Source organism: Mixophyes fleayi, chromosome 6 (assembly GCF_038048845.1).
Source record: "Mixophyes fleayi isolate aMixFle1 chromosome 6, aMixFle1.hap1, whole genome shotgun sequence".
NCBI lineage: Eukaryota > Metazoa > Chordata > Amphibia > Anura > Limnodynastidae > Mixophyes > Mixophyes fleayi.
This window is the reverse complement of record NC_134407.1, coordinates 159705962-159726153: the sequence shown is the minus strand read 5'-3', so window position 1 is coordinate 159726153 and position 20192 is coordinate 159705962. Positions and strand designations below refer to the sequence as shown.

The window sequence follows — 20192 nt, the reverse complement described above, 5'->3', positions numbered from 1 at the left end:
TCTCATTCATTTACACTCCATACATATATGCATGTCAATGTACACAGCAGTCTGTCCTTACAATATACTGTGTAGGAACGATTTCATGAAAAAGGAGCTCATCAGAATTGGTTTAGAAGCAAAGATTTCTCAAAGCTTTAGAATTGAAGCACCCTCCTTCTCACACCAGCCACCAAACCCAATAAAATGGAGGAGGGAGAAGAGGGGGGATAGGAAGCAGGTTAATCAGATCATAGTTCTTATTTATATATATATGTATATATATTAAAAGTGACTTAAGACTTAAAAATTGAATTAGTATTTATACAAGGAACAAAGTGCAGGTGGAATGAGATATCCGGCAGGACGCTGATCAATTAGAAACTGGAGTGGTATAGTAGATGATAAAATACAGATTCATAGCGTCCGTCTTAGCCCCTCCAGAGCCAGGGTGGTACTTCTGATTCTGTGGGGACTAAGTAGAATTAGCTTTAAAGTGGCTTTCCAGTCTCATCTCTTTGCTTTATTGTTGGTATATTTAAGGATTTCAATTTTTCATTTTTACATTTGTAAATTTCTATGTATTGGTCCCTCTCTTCCCACCACCAGGTGAAGAGAGAGAGATGAGGGAGAAGATGGTGGTGGGGACATATTGTACACAACTCAGTTGCTGCAGCATTGGCTCCTAGCAGGGGGGCTATTTTCTTGGAGATCCACCCCCCTATTTCTTCCAGGGGCACCTTGTGCACTTTGGGGCTCATTCTTCGGCAGCTTCTTGGCTGGAGATTAAAGAGAGAAATCATGTGAAATAATGAACTTCACTGAAAGCGATGTAAAATGCAATATTCCTCTATATCTATATACAGTTCATTTTAGCATGTTCGTATGCTTTCTAGTCTGCCAGATATTATACCTTACAAGATAACCCTATATTTAGATACTACTAATAAAGCCAATACTTGCCCAATTTAGGGCAAGTATTGGCCTAAATTGTTTTGTTTTATTACTGTGATAACAGAAATATCTCACCCCAGTTTTTTGGACTTTTGAAATTTTCAAAATGCAGTGCTACCAGTGAAAAGTCACCCTGCAATGATATTACTGCCTCATGTGCAAGGATTGTGGCTAAGAACTACATATGCAATCCTACATTGCAGTATCCGTCTCTGCCCTTTGACATCACAGCAGTTAGTGCTTAAATGATTGTAGAGAAGGTAATTGCTACAGAAAAGGGACACAAATTGAGTTACAAGTGAGGGGGGACTGGTCACAAAGTCCTAAGACTGCATAGCAGTGTCTGTTACCTAGAGTGGCATAAATAATCAATGTTACTTCACAGCAGGCCAGGAAACGGATCATCTTGTAAACTATAGCGCACATGTTCCACGTTATAGTCATTTCTAATAAACGGTTTAAGACACACTGAAAAAAAAAAATCTTACTCGAACAGGTTTATAGAGCCTGGGAGATACTGACCCACGTTCAAATGGTAAACTATCCTCAGATTGGTTAAAGACTTAAAATTGTGTGCTCTCAACATAGGTTGGCTTTGTAATGTGTTGAGTGCACTGATCAATGTACTTGACACGATAGGTTCCCAAGTGTTGGAAGCAGTGAAATTTCTGGAAGGGGGAGGGGGAGGCATAGAACTTACCTATGGCCATAAAGATTTCATTCACATTCATGGCGGTTTTAGCAGATGTCTCCATGAAGAGCAAACTGTTGTCATCAGCATATGCCTGGGCTTCCTATGAACAAGTTACAGGAAGCATAAATGAAAACCTCCCCTGTACTGCACTAGTGTCACTGCTCTCTGACAGTACCTATGTTGGTTTAAACAAGCTCACCTGGAAATCTACAGCTCTCTTGTTGGAGAGGTCCGCCTTGTTTCCAGACAAGGCAATTACAATGTTTGGGCTTGCCTGCCTCTGAAGTTCTTTCACCCAGTTTTTTGCTCTTGCGAACGTTTCCTACAGTAAGGAGTACAAGTAAAATTAATCACATTACATAATTTTCATCAAATAGTAATAAAGTGGGTGTAATGCAGTTCCAGATTATTTACTATGCTCAAAATGTGATTTTTTTTTTAAGCATTTGGAACAAAAGATCCACAAATTACTACTAAGTTTTTGCACGGAAATCGAGTAAAGAGGAGAGTCTCACCTTTCCAGTTCATTTATTTGTGTTTACACAGGGCCAAGGCCAGGTTGGTTTGTGTGAACTGTGCCTGAGATACAGCACAATGGGGCAGTAGTCGGTGTTTGTGTTCCAGGAGCAGAGGTGTGTAAAAATAGCCAAATGACACTTTTGAATCAGAACAAGCCCTTGATTCACAAGTGATCAGACACTTTGACCAACCATAACCAAGCTGATTTTTTTTTTTTTTAAAAGAACATCCTGCCACACACAAACATTGCAACCTGCAAAATAACCTAATTTTAATCTCCCTAACTCTAATACAGGATACAATAAAGCCATATGGATAAATAATCTACCCTTACATTATCCTGAAATACATACTGTGTTGGTGATGTCATAGACCACAATGGCTGCTTGGGCTCCTCTGTAGTACATAGGGGCCAAGCTGTGGTATCTCTCCTGTCCCGCAGTATCCCAGATCTCAAACTTCACCGTGGTGTCATCCAAACATACTGTCTGTGTTAGGAAAGCAGCTGAGGACATAACATATGTTACTTTTCTTTAAAATGAACAAATACATTACAGTTTCATAAAAGCACAACTATATGAATAAATACAATATACATACAACACTAGGTTTTCTGAATTGAATGACTTCCAGACCATCTACAAACGTTTTAGCCAGATAAGAATTGTTTGTTTAATTTAATTAAGCAAGTTGGTTCCAAAGTAACTTATCAACATTCACATTTACCATCCCACATTGCACCTAACACATACATTTCCAAAAGGTAAGCGGTAAAAGCCGGCTTGGTGTGTCGTTTAAGTACATATGCACGGACAGACTAATCTGGAGGATGTAACAGGTGCTTTTGCATTTACCAAAACACATTTTATGGAGAAAGCGTCCATGCTAGCAAAACAAAGCTAGATGGGTAAGTAAATCAATGGTTTCTGTGGCATTAGCTCTGGTAAGCATTTCAATACCTAGACAATGGAGTCCAAACCAGTAAAAATCTGAATCGCATTCAATGATATTTTTATCTTTTCAGTGGAGAATTTTAAAAAAGTTAGTCCTCATATCCCCGACTCTTCTTACATTAACTGTGGGGTTCCACATCTTGGATCGCCCTTACTCTGCATTGTAGGATGTTTTTTGAAAAAAATCAGGCTCCCGTAAAGAGGGCCTGATATCTTGCAGACAGAGCCATAGATCAGCCTCACAATCTATCCCTGTCCTATAGCCAACATTGCTATGCCTACCACCATTCACGACCAAGCTCCAATCATTCCCCAGACTCCTGAAGTACCACAATAGCACAGCAGAAAATGGGGCCTTCATACGGAGCAGAATGCAAATCAGGGGCTTCTTTGCAAAGCACCATTTTTTTTCCAGGCACCCACTCCAGTGCAGAGGGTGGGGGGTTTCCTAGTGCAGGACCAGCACAGGAAGAAAATATGCTATGGGATCACTCATACCTCACGAAGACCCACCCACAATATGTTAATGCAGGGCTAAACTAATCCCAGATCCAGATAGCCAATGCATCTAAAAACAACGCAGGAACATAAAACTTATGCGTCCTTCTATTTAGGTCACTAGACGTAAATCTTTTCTGCCTCATAAAATAAATCCTGCTGATGTCTGGATTTAGCATCATTATGTCCGCCTTTGTCTTATAGGGTCAATATTTCATTATCCATCAAGGCATGAACATATATCTCTAGCATAAGTTATTAACATTTATCCATTCTTTAGTTAAAAAAAAAAGAAAAGACAAAATAAGCTAATCCTCATAAAAACATGTGCACATCTGCCATGGCATAACAATTTTACATATTTTGGACTATTACAGAATGTGTCACATTTGCATCAACAGGTCTCATGTTCAGTGGAAAAAGAGCCTGGTACTGGACTTTTGAACTAATCAGCTGACACAACAAAAAGTAAAATCTGCTGACTCTCCCTTCCTGTCCTACTGAGAAAGTTTCCTGCCATCAAGTACATAGCAATGGAGAAACAGCAGTGGGGGAAGAGTATTCCCTCTACTCTTCACTAGGAAAATATCAATATGTATCATGCCTAATAAACGCAGCTGTTTCACATAAAATTACCTATAATCTCATAATGAAAATTCATAAACCTACTGTTTTTTAGCCCAAGTTTAAAAAATATTCCACATTAATACAAGCAATTTTGTACAATTTAGCCAATACAGTAGCTAATCCACTTCTATTAACTATTGTAGGAGAAATGGCAACTCCATTAAATATTCCAAAGTGAGAAAATGTGATATGGCATTCAAAAACCATAACATACGCTACTATATTTTGCAGGGCAATTACAAGTAAAGTTAAAGTGTATCCTACTTTGGCTACTTAGAATTTCAGTATGTTTTTATTGGATATGCCAAGTGTATGGTTATTAAAAAAACAAAAACAAAATGTCAACTAAACAATCACGCCAATAAGAGCCAATATGGCTCTTGCTGATTACACTCTACAAAACAGCTGCATTGTCCCCAGCCACCCAGCAGAGTTTTACTCATTGCCCAGGAAACCTGAATGGAAGGCTTGAATATTGCCAGCATCCACTCCCTGATATCTCAGTCCACATGTCACTCTGGTCAAGAACTGGGGTTGCCCTGTGCTAATCAGGCAGCATCTTCAAGCTTCCACTCTTCCCAAAAACATAGGGAAGGCAGTGTGGAGTATGTTTTTCTTTCATTGGGCACTAAATTACAATGTCTGATCTGGCTAAAGCAAGAGCAACATCCAAAAGAAGCCAAATTGAAAAAGTCACAGAGCAAAAACAACTCTCAGCTCAGGTGGTCGTGGGAAACCAGCTTAAAAAAAATAATGTCATTTGCCGTTTAGAAGTAGTTTTGCGTACTTTCCCAATGTTATTTTGAATGGATACTCATTGACATCAGTACCAATGCACAATGAGCAAAAGTGTCCACGCATATCATCATCTATTTATATGGCGCCACTAATTCCGCAGCGCTGTACAGAGAACTCATTCACATCAGTCCCTGCCTCATTGGAGCTTACAATCTAAATCCACTAACATATACACACAGACCGGGAGAGACTAAGGGCAAATTAATAGCAGCCAATTAACCTACCAGTATGTTTTTGAAGTGTGGGAGGAAAGCAGAGCACCTGGAGAAAACCCACACAAACACGGGGAGAACATACAAACTCCACACAGATAAGGCCATGGTCGGGAATCGAACTCATGACCCCAGTGCTGTGAGGCAGAAGTGCTAACCACAAAGCCACTGTGCTGCCCATATGGCGGAAATAAAGCAACTGGTCACTGACATTGTCCCTGTTGTAACCAAGAGGATCGTTATAGTCATAGTAGAAAATGTGGTTGCGCAAGGGCATCTTTTTGAACGCCCTAATAAGCAGCAAAGGAACCAGGACTGACATTAAGGTCTGAGCAATTGGTCATGTGATGTGGACAACCTGGCATATTGACAAATTTAACGCTTACCCTGTCTCTCAAACCTTGGGTCAAGCAGCAAGATCGGACTAGCTATGTCCATCCAATGTTAGTGTACTGAAGGACATGGTAGGCAAGCTGTCCAGAACATCCAATAGCAGCTTGCATAGCAGTAGAAACGTATTTTACACAATGTGAAAACAATGCACATGATGGGAACCTTTGCATGTACATTGGTCAGTGTTAAAATATACCTTCCAAACTGGATTCACTTGTATTTTAGGTTTACTGGCTTTAAACCTTGGAGAAAAAAATATAAAAAAATAAAAACTATAATCAAAGTATAGTGTACACCAGCAGGGCCCTCAAATTTTCAGGTTGGAATGCTTCGTCACAGACTTCTCAATGTGAAAAGAACACAACTTCCCTTTTAAAATGTTGACGTTCCTGTGATATCAATAGGAACTCCCATAAAATGTATGCAGGCCCATGCAGCTACATGAGATAGCAGACTTTGGTCTGTCATGCAAGGCATTACTATACTAGTAGATTCTTGCTGAAATTAAGGCAATTGTAACTAATTCAGCACACCTTTTTTTAATAGATCTAGTTTGCACTGGATGCAAACAGAATTTTGTGATGAAGGATTTAAGGGACATTTTCCCATTCCATTACACAGAGAACAACAATGGTCTCAGCAATGCACAGTACAAGCAATGTGCAAGTTGATTCAATATTAACATTGGCCTATGACACAGCTCATCAGTCATTAGACTGTCTAGGGTACACAGTCATATTTATTCTCATTCTGACACTTTGTTGATCATTCAACACATTTAACCAATGGTCTCATATGAGCTCATCCTTTGCTGGGACGTTGGACTATCAGAACACATGGCTGTTCAAAACCTAGCACTAAAGACAGCCCTGCAAACTATAATTGCTACTAACTGTAAAACATGTGTAATGCCAAGCCCGCTGCCTTGGTGTCACACACGACGCCGCCCTCTGATTTATTCCTCACATCAGACTTTCCCCCAGTTCTGTCGACTACACCATAACATTGTCAGAATACAGCCTTTTCTTACTCAACATGCTACCAAAACTATCCATTCTCTCATAATCTCCCATCTTGGCTATTTCAACCTCCTGCTATCTGGCATTCCCGACACCCATATATCCATACTTCAATCCATCCTAAATGTTGCTGCAAGACTGATCTTCCGCTCTCAACTCTCCACATCTGCTGCACCACTTTGTAAATCTCTACACTACCTCCCTGTGCTCTCCAGAATCAAATTTAAATTACTCACCCTTACCTACAAAGCCCTCAACAACAACACCCCTGCATACATCTAGAATATCTTATCAAAATACTCTCCCTCCTGCCCTCTTACATCTACATCTGATCTGCTCCTTGTCTCGTCTCCGATAACCACCTCTTACTCCCGCCTACAAGACTTCACCTGTGCTGCTCCCCACTTATGGAATTTTCTACCACGCTCAATCACTCTCCCACAGCCTTCAAATCTTTAGATCCTTTTTGAAAACCCATTTCTTTTTTTTCCCCATTAGAGGTGAGCTTATCCTCGAGAACACTATTCACACTAATGTACCCTCACAGCTATCCCAATTTTCACTAAGCCATACTCGCTCCTCTTGTTTTAGCTGTGCCCTCTTCCCCTTAGAATGTAAGCTCTCTAATGAGCAGGGTCCTTCATACCCTCTGTTTTCATGTCTCCATTCATTTTGTCTGTAAATAATAATAATAATAATAATAATAATAATAATAATAATAATAATAATACTTTCGTTCCTAGTTCTTCTGGGGAAGACATCTCCCTAGATTTGATTTGGAGAGTGTCAGACACATGAAGCCCAATTCACAACAGGAATTCAAGGAACCAGACAACATTTAATAAAGACTATTCTCTGGGACAATAGGGATAGTGTTACAAAAGGAAAATAAACTGTTTGGGATGACAGGATTTCGGAACAAACAACCATCCCTTTACATTACCTACACAGTGGCAAACCTATAAGTGTAGCCGTAGTGATTTGTGGTCATAATCTGTTAGGAAAGTTATTGATACATTTATATAGCCTTTTGCCATTACAAATTTAGACATTTATTACTCTATGTGCAGACTAATTACTAAACGGTAACATTCTGAATCATGAATTCTACACAAGTCTGAAGCTTTTCTGGGTCTGCAACCTATTATTTTATTTTGTCACAGCTCAGTGGAATTTAAACCAATCTCCCTTCCAAACAGTGATATGATTGAAAGTGCAAAGATGTTACTGTTCACCTGACTTGCAAACTCAGCTTGTTAAGTATGTCCTACAGCAGTGTTGGCTAACCTGTAACACTCTAGGTGTTGTGAAACTACAAGTCCCAGCATGGTTTGCCAATATATAGCAGCTTATTGCTGGAAGGGTATGCTGGGACTTCATCATCATTTATTTATATAGCGCCAACATATTCCGTATCGCTTTACAATTGGGGACAAACATAATAAACTAATATACAAACTGGGTAAAACAGACAAAGAGGTGAGAAAGCCCTGCTCGCAAGCTTACAATCTATGGAGACTTGTACCTGGAGTGTCACAGGTTAGCCAACATTGTCCCTACAGTGTTTAGTTAACCCTTGGCTGTATGGCTGGCCACTGATATCAATCACGATTGCAATGTTTAGTACACTTTCTCTGAAAGTCTTGTTCCTTAATATTGCGTTGCTCCCTGAAGCCCTCATGGTTGGTCTCTCTCTCAAGCCGGGAATCTGTGTCTGCCTTCTTTTTTTACTCTATGCCTTCTCGGGTTTTCTCTCTATATCTATACACGAATATTTATCCACTCACTATTTGTTGCTCTACCCAATCAGTCTCTGTTGCCTTATATTCTCATTTATTCTCTCACACTATCACTACTACTATTATAATCTCTTATCTGACCTCTGTTTGTATCTCTTCTTTCCTGTTGCATTTTCATCCTAGATCTCTTAGCTTTTTAAGCTCCGTTATACCTCTTTGTCTCATTTCCGTTTTTGTCTCAATATCCTGCTTCTTTGTCCTTCCATACAGTCTCTCTTTCCCCCACTTTCTCCTCTTATTCATCAGTCACTATTCCCCGTTATTCCCGATTTCCCTTATCTTCTAACTACTTTTCCAGTGTCCCTCTCTCTCCTCCTCCTTCTTCTTCTTCAATTAGCACTGTATCCCTTGGCTCTCCATAAACAAAGAGCTGCAGAACGACTCACACACCACAGTATTCCAAACAAACAAAAAAGAGCATATACACCGTTTTAGATCTGCTTCCCCCAACGTTCTGTATAACCTAGGAGCACCCTGTGAGGTGCTACACATGAAACAGATTTCCTTTTACTTCGGTCATTATAATAGTATAATGTGGTCTTATAGATTAGCATAAAAAAACTGAAAAGAAAGAGCCCATGTTTGTGCTGAAGAACTATGCAAACAGTTTATATCCACAATATAGTTTTGTCATGGCTCACTGTGCACACCAGGAGTATATTTACTTAACTGTGGGTTTGAAAAAGTGGAGATGTTGCCAATATCAACCAAAAAGATTCTAGCTGTCATTTATTTAGTATATTCTACAAAATGACAGCTAGAATCGGATTGGTTGCTATAGGCAAAATCTCCACCTTTTTCAAACCCGCAGTTTAGTAAATATACCCGAATAGTATAAATGAAAACTGGTGCATGAAAAGCAGAATATATACCAGTACTATTACCTGGTTGCTGATCAAATTACATGAGCTGTGCCCGAATTATTTTTAAAGGAATGCAAAACATACTAGATTTAACTTATAAATAACTTACCTCCAATAGTGCTCTCTTGGTATTCGTGAAACTGGCCCTTGACAAAACGGAGGACAAGACTAGATTTCCCCACTGCGGACTCCCCTAGTAATACCAACTTGAACTGGCAGATTTTATTGCCGGCAGCCGGTCCGTTTGGTCGAGCGCTTCCGCCTCGACCGGCCATCTCCTTGTAAGGTCACTGGGATACAACAGAAGTGAAGGACAGCGGTGGCGTTGAAGGCACAGAAGGTGAGGGCACCGTTGACTGGATCAATTGTGTGAACGGAACACAGGCCTCTAAGAATAGAAAAGAAAGTGGTTTTGTTTATTTTTGGCAACTTACTTGTTTTTTCTGGTATTCAAGCTCATCTGAGAAGATAAATAATTATTTAAATACAGGGGAAAAAAACCCACATCAACCCAAGTAGAATAAAAATACAATACTCAAATTAGTCAAATGTCCTGGTTTGACCAAACTAATCTTCTGGTTTTCCTACAGACAGGGACCAACACATACCATGGTTATCGAAGAGCAAATTCTCTCAAGCAACTTGGAACACCAGGATTCTTACAGAAAAGAGAAAGTTTACAATTGCTGCGTGGATCAGTCAAGCAGTGAATAAAACAATAGGATTTTACTATGTCAGAGATCCTGTTTCTGCTTTGGTGGAAACAGCAAACATAACATAAGTGATTGAGGAGAACACAAACAGAGCACTGGTTTTACCTGCTGGGAGGGACGTGCCATAGGAAAATAAGACGTTAATGAAAAACATAAAACAAAAATTCACATAAAAGGGCTTCTTTATATTATGAGCTCCAAAACACATGCTTAGAAGTCTACCTTGGTTAAGTTTTGCTGGGCGGTTGTCGGAGGAGTCCAAATAAAGAGGAGCTGTTGTACAACTAGACACATCTCCTCTCTCTCCAGGTTGACAGCTGCGTTTACCAACCACCCCCATCCTAGTGGCTTCAACAACTAGGTTGTACTGGAATTGACAGCCTGAAAAAGGGCTAGCAATCAGTGCTACTGAATCTGTGGGACCAACTGCATTATTCAAACTATGACCACCCCCACAGAATGGCTATATGGAGGGATAAGAGGGAAGGGGCTTAACCTCTTTGATTAAATACGTTTTCTGACTGACTGCACAAAATATATATTTTAATACACTTTGATTTAGAGAGAATACCTGCAATACGTAATGGTGTATGCATAAACAGGGAGCACACCATCTAGTTTTGCAGTATCTAAACCTGGGGTACAACACATTAAAAAGGAGTCAAGCAAACTGCAATAGAAGACGGCTTGAGAAGCAACAATACGCCTGTGCCAAAGCTGTGCAATAAAAATCAGTTGTAACACTCACTGAGCACTTGCTCACACACATATATGATCTGGGGGAAAACAGGTAACAATACATGAAAAGTAACATGCAATGATTTTTCCCAGGTGCTTTTCATGCATTTCACTTTTATGAATACTATTGTTGTAGTGTGTACATGACAAATAAGGAATGTTGTGTTCTAAAATTTTAAATGTAGCCTTAAAAAAAAATATCAGAATGTAAGGGATGATACAGCACATTGGCTTTTATTTGTCCTGTTTTTAATGCACTCTCATGCACCACCAAAGTCACTGTTCAAATGGGATCTCTGGCTATTATCTATATCGATCAGCCTGAAAACCAAACAGTATGGCATCTTACACTCATTTTATTTAAAACAAATAAGCAGAGAAACAAGCCTATAGCTTTGATAAGAAAACAACTGGAAATATGTTACTTACAAATAGGGTATACTTCTCTTTTAATAAAACAAAGCTGAATGACGTAATATAGGAAGGGAAAGATGTCTGTTATTGTGAAAAAGCTATGTATTGTCAAGCAATCAGAAGTGCCTGCTGCTATTTATCAACCAAATCAACTGCCATATATTAAGAACTTTAACAACAGGGATAATAAACATACAAACTGGCAATTTCCAGTTGCCAACAATAAAATGTGCCTATCTACACACATGGTGGAAGGCATTTTGTAGGATGAACCAACAACCATGAGAATGTAGCCTTATCAATACACCAAGAACATTGATGGGACACAAAGTGCTTGGTCCATAGGGAACAGGCCAGAGTTGCCTCCAGCTGCTTTTACTATATGTATGCCAGTGAGAGGAGTCATCAAGAATCACCATATTAAACATACACAGCTTTCATGCTTTTTTTTTTTTTTTAATTAATGACTGTTTTCCTTCACCAGCCATCATGAACCATAGTAGAACAGAGCACATCATAATGTTCATAGCTGCAGTGTCACATCGTGGTGGACATTGCCACTATATACTATGGACAATTTTTTGTAGCTAGGTCATGCACAGATCTGATACTGATGGAAATGAAGACTGTGACATACAGTGTGCTATTGATAGATCACTTTTTGTTTAGAAACAGATGTTGCTCAATCACATCTGTCAACATCCATAGCTTCCTTACATAGCATCCCTTGACCAAATACAACTCACAAATAAAATACTTCTCACAAACAGCACATAAACGATCACATAGGCAGACCTCTTCCTAACTTATCAGTCTACTGTTCTTGTGCTCACACCCAATTTCATTGAAGCTCAAACAGTTGGAAGCAAACAAATTAACATTTTCAGCATTTGCTTTTCCTCCTAAATATTCTGTAAGATTCATAAATTTGAGCTCCTTAGATCCAAAGTTTTACAAATATGCAATATGTTCAGAACAACTATAACTAATTTTACAGTTAATTCCATATTGGAGGATGTATAATCTTAGTCACAATCTCTAATAAAACATTTGCAGAGATATCTCATGTTCTGTGAAAGCCTGGGTCTACCATTTGGACATGGAGTGGATTTGGGATTATCTGCTAGCTAAATAATTAAAAGCACATCTTGACTGTGGGTTGATGCCAAAAGCCAACTACGTTTACACATTTACTGCTGCATTCTGGAAGTCACAATAACCCTTTTGCTGAAACTGTAAAGAATCTTGCAGCCGACACGTATTATTCAAGAGGTTTAAGCCTACGTCCATAACATCTCTTCTGAGCATACAGGTTTCATGGACCGGTGCAACGTCTTAAACTTATCAAGTGACAAGACTGATCTACAGAACGTCGAGTATCTACTAATTAATGGTAGCTCCTTGATGCAGTGCTTTACTCAATGGTTTCTAAGATGATATCACATACTATCCACCTACAGACAGCCTGCTTTACCCTTACAAAGACTCTACAGCACAAGACAGAACATTAAGGTTAGCATGAGAAATATTTTGCAGAATAATTTTAGGAGAGTACCCTTTTTGCAAGAAACACTGTAAAATGTAATGTAGGCGTTAGTGCAGCTAACAACTCTGGTTAGGCCAAATGTTACATAGTTAGACATGGTGCTGGCCACAGGGTAGAAAATAAATCCTTCCTGACTCCAATTGGCAATGAGACAACTTCCTGCATCAACACACTATCTTATCTGTTTACAAGGGAAGTATCATAAGCATCACTAACAAAGCAGCCAGATTGTTACATATTTCATTGCTGATATGGGGTAAAATGTATATAATTTATAACTTTACTCACACATGTGAAATACTACATATAAAATGCTACATATCTTGTCAGGATTAGCAGGGTCTACAAGAAAGTCTTGGAAGGCACTGCCAGGCCACATAATGGACAGACATCGTAGAGTGCACTATTGGCAAATATAATTTCACATTTTGCCAATAGAAATACACTAAACATATATTGAATGAAGTTTCAATTAAAATATTGGGGGAGAGGGGGACTAATCACATTTATCATACACATTATTAAATTACAGGCCTCCCTTCCACATGAGGCTTATTTACTAGCATAGCATCCAACCATCATTTCCTCTATGTACAAAAAGTTAGACAATTAAAGCATGTGTCTAATTAGGTGCTAAAATCTCTCTCTGATATACAGATGCAATCTGCCTCACACATGGGTTACCAGCTATATACTGAGCTGCTTAATGCAGAAAGCTATTGAGGGTCACAAATCTTCAGTGCCATGTGTGCAAATATTAGTTGGAAGAGAACACTTTCTGAAAGTGATGACTATTATATGCAATTGCTTATATATCTGTTCTGGGGGTCTTACACATTAACAAGCGGAGCATTCACAAAATATTACAGTAGAGACCGATTTCCTATGGGGTAATGCAAGAGACAGAATTTCAGAACAATAAAGTTTTGTCAAGCCCGTGACATCAAGTTACGTTCATTCAACATTGGTACACAAAGAAAACAATTAACTTACAAACCACCAACATTATTGTACAGTGTTGCACAAATAGGGAAGTGTCAGGCAAAGTTAGCTTTAATGAAATTCACAAGAGCAGCTTTTTTGAATCAACTCCTTGCAACAAAGTGTAAATATGCTGCTGTGTAAATAAGAGACACCCTTAGATAAGTCTCCATGGGTCAGGTCAAGCCTTCCTTCCAAAGATCTCAAGGCCAGAAACCATATCAAATAATTGCATGAAAGTCCCATGAAGATTAAATCAGAGTAATTTATATATGTGTTGTATTTCATGGTTGGACAAACCCAAGAATTTAGGTAACCAAAATGCATAAGAACATGACTGCTAAGGCTTACATTTTGGAAGCTCCTTAATATATTCTGCTGGGACCTGAATTTAACTCACTGGCTTCTGAATTCTACATGATATTGTCCATATGCAATAAATTCTATATCAATTCATGTGCATTATATTATAGTGTTTGTGTGTTTATATTCTAGAACACACTTGATTGCACAAAGAGACTAAAAAATAAAATGTATACAGACAGACTGAATGTGCTCAGTCCACAACAAGACTCAAATTGCAAAAGAAAAAAAAAGTAGAGATGACTACTTGTCGCTGATTGTCCCTACGGTCTTCTCTAAAACTTTCATCCAAGACAAGATGCACATCCTTTGACCATGCAGAAAACATGAATGACGATAGCAGAAGATCAGATTTCTGAGCACTGCCATTGCATTACAAGACATGCAACAAATCTTGTGTGCTTCATGGAATTGTGGAAAGACAATGTAGTCACTACTTACCCTACCCATTAGTGAGTAAAATCATTTACAACATTTCTAAGATAGCAGGATTTGAACATTCCAACATTGCAGCCTGGCACACAATCAGACTTGCTCATGAAAAAAATATCTTTCCTAAAAGCCATAACATCTATATTCCTATAAGTTTCTGAATCTTACAAATACAAAGTGTCCGAGATGTGGGAGGATTTTTTTCTCCTATGCACAACAGATGCCATGTCAGTCTGTTGAAGGCCAACCTAGAAAATTGTTAGATACCCAATAATGGTTGATGACAGATGATAACATAGTGAGCTAGATAACAATATCACATCTTGAGGGGATTCCACACAATTTGGCAGGATAGCAGCTCTTACCTCTGCTGGTCACCGTCTGTAAACATGGAAACTGACTGGAGGAAGAGAGATCCGATACAATGATTAGAACAGATATCTAAGCACCTGATTTAATGGTCACTTATTTGTCCATTAAGAAACTACCCAGTGAATTGAACCTGATATTATCAGACACCGGAACCTTGCATAACTGAGCAAATTGGAAGGAACGTGAAAGTACTGATGTGCGGGTGACGCTTTTCAAAAAACGTATTTAAAGATGACACGGCCCTTAAACAACTGTAACAGTACAGGAGCATTTATAAAAAGATAAGTGAAATTATTTTGGAAAAATGACGCTATATGTAAAACATGGTGGTAAGAAAATGTTCTCTTTCTGCAACTGGGAGCAAAAAGAGAGTGTTACCAAAAATGGGATGGAACTCAGACTCACATAGAACAATTGCTTGGTGCCATTTGGTGGATAATTATGTAAAAACTGTCAGTACAGTTTTTAAATGTTGGGCATTTTTGCACCTAAAATTGTGTGCAGCTCTGACTCTGCAGACAATTTTAGAAATGGACTCCAGTGTATGGCATTGTTCTTTTGGCATAACAAGAATGTGCTGCTTCACTATCAAAATTGTATGGTACCAAGCAAGCACTGTTTCACTATAACGACTATTGTGGGTACTATTCCACTGACACTTAATAGTTTTACAGTTGCAGAGAAATATAGTCATTTGTGTAAATGACATTTACTTCCCCTATTTAATATTTTACATATATAAAATTCAGAAAGAAAAAAAAAGTAAACCCTACATATAATTTTGCAAATAAGACATTATACTATTAATTTTTCAATCTCCTCTAGCTGTATTTATTTGTTCTTTGAAGAACACATAAAGCCTTTAAATGTCATTGATATGAAAGGCTGTGTATTATGGAGCTGAATAATATACACGCTTTAGACTAATGCTTTATTGAGAGAACTACTGTGTACTGTATGTTTTTGTAGCTTTGTTAATAAAGGTTTGGTTTTTTTTTGTGAAGGCATAGAGGCAGGAAACTGACCATTGGCGAGGTGTGTGTTGCTGCCATGCAAGAAGCAACTAGTGCATTTTGCTCTTTGACCAACAGATTTATTTATTTTTGAAAACAAACTCACCTGGACAATGTCCTGAAATATTTGAAGCCAACAACAGAAAACAACTAGGGCTAGATTTACCAAGCTACGGGTTTGAAAAAGTTGGGATGTTGCCTATAGCAACCAGATACTAGCTTTCATTTATTTAGTACCTTCTACAAAATGACAGCTACAATCTGATTGGTTGCTATAGGCAACATCCCCACTTTTTTTAAACCCGCAGCTTAGTAAATCTAGCCCCTGGTGTGTTTAGTCCACCTTGCTCTTTTTCACATCTCTGCAGCAGGTTGTCATGTTTAGAGGAGGTGCTTCTCTATCTAAACAAGCAGCTAGTGCCCGACAGCTAGGCCAACTGCTCTAAAACAGTGTTGGCTAACCTGTGACACTTTAGGTGTTTTGAAACTACAAGTCCCAGCATGATTTACCAATATATAGCAGCTTATTGCTAGAAGGGTATGCTGGGACTTGTAGTTTCACAACACCTGGATTGTCACAGGTTAGCCAACACCGCTCTAAAACATGCTTATTACATTCAGTATTGTATCACTAACACACTTATAAGTCATCCATTAGCAATGTTTCTCCCAGTGGCTTGGAGTAAAGTTATACATTAAAAAGATACATATTAAATGGAAACAAATCCTGTTTGTAAGTGAGGATTATTCACTTTCCATTACACAGTAAATTCTAAGTACAGTTATTTAAATGTAAATCACAACCCAAATTGCATGATTTGATGACAATTATAAACTGAATGGTTTAGCCCCTCCACCTACTGAACTGCATTATTCAACACAGGTTTAAAAAGTTTGTGTAGGACAAGAACACCACCTAAATGAAGGTAAAATATATACTACTCATAGGAAGAATTTATGCTAACTTAAATAAATAGAGAGTACACCAAATTTCTTTGTACATACATGTCAACACTGGGGACTCGATTTGGCATATTCCAGAAGTTACATAAGATTCTCCATAAAACAGCAAAGAGCAACACTTTACTCAGGAAGTACAATTCAAACTCAGAAGGATTCACATTCATCTTGTAGATGCATGAATTCCAGATTTAAGGCAGTTACACACAAAGCGGTTTTCCAATCAGAAAGCAGCATCAGTAGACTGAAGGGAATCACAGCTGGAGTGATCTTAGAGATATAGATAGATATATATATATATATATATATATATATATATATATATATATATATACATACATACACACAAGGCATAGAAAAAAATATGTATATGTTATTTTTCTTTTCCACATTATACAACTCCTGCAATGAATGGTGAAAAAACAGAGAACACAAAATTTCTTATCAAAATGTTAAAAATAAAAAGTTAAATTAAAAAAAGACCTTACAGAATCACTGACCAGTCTCCTGCTTACTGAATTCTTAGGTCAGCTGATATAAGGAAGCTAACTGTAGCCAACAACAAATTTGCAATTTAACTTGTCACCAAAAAGGTGTTGCATTGCAGAAACAAGAAAACAGAAAAAAAAAATAGAATACTAGATCATTATATATCACTTTGCAAACAAACAAGAAAACCAACTTTTGCGTATAGGAAGAGATATTATTATTACACAACTTCAACAAAAGAATGACATATCAGTTGTATTCAACGGCTGGCCTGTCAAAGTTTTTCTTTGGCCTTCAGACTGACAAGCTAAACAACCTGAAGAATCCTGTGGGGGGATAGGGTTGAGTACCACATGGCCTTACTAAGTTGGCTATATTAAAGTTATATAAATTTAGGTCATCCTTTAACCCATTTTATGGTTACAGGTTCAGAGAAAATGCAGGTAATGGTCCTTAGGGAAAAAAAACTATTGCACTGGACCATAGATTTGACAATGTCCCTACATCGGATGTGTAACTGTTACCATTAGCCTTACTGAGGACAGCACAGGAATCACAGTATGCTCACACAAACCGAGCACTAGAGAATGAACAGTTATATTTCTTTGGATTGTAAGAGCCGCCAAGCTAAAATACATGTCTATCAAAGGCAGATTTCAACATAGATGTACAAATTCACAAACCACACTGAATAAACAGTATTTCTATTGTATACAACCTGTAAAGCGCTGCATAATGTTGCCACTAAAAAAAGGATAATAATAATAATAACTCAAGATCAATCTGCCCTTCTCCTAAATGTAGGCCTCTATGTGAAGGATTGGTGAAAGCCTCTAATACTTCCTAAGACAACCACATCATCCACTCCAACGATTACCCCACACACTGCTCCCGAATAAAACTCTGTATTCAGTTCAGGACAAACCTGGCCCTTCCCTGGAACTCCCCCCTGGAGCTCTCCCCGAAGCTTCTATCCAGAAACTCACCTGGATCAGTCTTAAACAATCTTTGTAAGTAAAAGGTTTGCGGAGACTTGTAGATCCACAAGAACTTCATGTGTCCACTATCCTCAATTGAGGCTGCTACCACCAGGGAAACCCCAGATCTAGACTTTCATCTCCACCTATACACTTCCCCTGTGGCGTATTCCATGTCAGGACTCCGCTCCACACTACGTCCATCAGCGACTGCGCCTATCATCCCTGTAAGAAAACAACCTCTCCCTCCCCAGTAGGCCACACTAGAAGCCACGGTCTTACCTGTCTGCTTGTGTCCGTCTCCTCTCTCCCGCCGGGAGAACCTTTTACTGTTCCTTCTCCTCTGGCCTCAACTTCCGCCTTTCCTGTCCCACTTCCGTGTACACCCTACTGTCATCCACGCTGATTAGTTTGTTCCGTAAAGTGACAGCAGTGGCAGCCAATCATCTCTCAAGCTCGTCCTAGTCGTTGCCGGTCTTGTCGGAAATGACGCAAAGGGAGTGGTGGAATGCGGAAGTAAAGAGACAACGAATGATGGGAGTTGTAGTTTTTGATAGAGGAAGCACTTTGATTAGGTTTCGACCAGTTTTATGTTAAAGGTCTGCAACACTGTGCGAATGGAACCTTTGCAATTTCATTCTGTAGTCTAATCTTATTTAGTATAATAACCAACCTTGGCTAAGTCCCACAGACTTGACAACCATCTGATATTTTTTTTTTTTACCGAATTATTTTTACAATATTGATCTTACTAATTAGCATAGTTAGATACGTTACTCTTCTATATGAAAATGTTAACAGAACTGGAATTTAACGGCAGAATTTAAACATAAAGAGGTTTATGTAATGTAATTATACTGACCTCAGTTAATTTCTACGTCTTTGCATAGTAAATTTCCAGTTAGATTCCCAAGAACTCTCTCTTTAATCTGTAATATTTTAGCAGAGCCGTAACTTAGAATTCTAGCGCCCGGGGCGAGAAAGGCCATTGCCGCCCCCCTAGCCCTCAATTTTAACCAAAGTAACCTAAAATATTCCTAAAATGCGCCCGCCTTCAGCGTTGCGCCCTGGGCGGTCGCCTCTGTCGCACAGCCCTAGTTACGGCCCTGTATGTCAGATAAGGTTTTCATCCACGACTGTGATCCTAAATTTTACCACTGCACATACATTATACTTGACACCAGTCCCTTATTTACAGGGGCAGGTGGCCAGTCTCATAGTGGGCTACCTTGGGCTGGATCATTGGCTACTCACATTTTTTTCCCATTAAAATGTTCCTAATAGGTTGCTGAGCCAAGTCTCGCCCCTTGGGCTAAAACTTGCCAGCCAGTCCCTGCTCATTTGGACCAAAATTGATTAGCTTCTAAAGCTAAATGTAGGACATCACATATACGTGATGATTGAGGTCAGTGATCATGTATCAAAATCCTCCTCACAGCCCAATTTCATGTCAAATATTTTAATTTCTGATAAGCATCTGACTAATTATAAATACATATTTGTGAATGTTGTTAGTGGTTATTTTATATATGTCAACCTGTGTTTTAGGTTTAGTGGCCTTTTAAGTACTTTGTTTCCATCAAACAGGAGGCTTGTTCAAATGTGAACACGTTCTTCTTTTCATCAGTCTTATCTAGTAAAAAACTATAATAGAAAGGAATTATTACTCTTTATTTATTTGTTTATTTTGAAATAATATTTTATTGAGTTTTTAGTAAATGTGAAACTGGACCTGAAGCAATATATTGATAAGTACCCTTTAGTTTTATTATACTTCCAGTTTTACTAGAAAGACTGAGCAAAATGTACATATTAGTTTAGTTAGTCAGGGACTAGGTGGGAAATCCTGAAGAGTAATGATATATACCCTTGTGCCGGGACTGAGT

At 38.6% G+C, this 20192-nt stretch overlaps 1 protein-coding gene across 1 annotated transcript; it reads right to left on the bottom strand.

The window, feature by feature from the left end:
- Window positions 1–208: 208 nt before the first annotated feature.
- On the bottom strand, window positions 209–18724 carry RAB5C (RAB5C, member RAS oncogene family). The gene is made up of 6 exons (XM_075176924.1): window positions 18589–18724; window positions 9418–9696; window positions 2500–2651; window positions 1827–1949; window positions 1634–1727; window positions 209–758 (listed from the first exon to the last, which is right to left on the bottom strand). Exons 2-6 carry the CDS (start codon window positions 9581–9583, stop codon window positions 643–645), a joined length of 651 nt encoding a protein of 216 aa, XP_075033025.1. The 5' UTR covers window positions 9584–9696; window positions 18589–18724; the 3' UTR covers window positions 209–642.
- Between the last annotated feature and the right edge of the window lie 1468 nt (window positions 18725–20192).

Bases quoted from the DNA above. Each gene is read 5' to 3' on its own strand.
- RAB5C (XM_075176924.1), bottom strand. From the start codon at position 9,583: ATGGCCGGTCGAGGCGGAAGCGCTCGACCAAACGGACCGGCTGCCGGC. The intron at 1,950-2,499 runs GTATGTATTTCA...TCCTTACTGTAG, and splicing joins TCTATGACATCACCAACACA to GAAACGTTCGCAAGAGCAAA. The intron at 759-1,633 runs GTAAGTTCTATG...TTTAATCTCCAG, and splicing joins TGAAATCTTTATGGCCATAG to CCAAGAAGCTGCCGAAGAAT.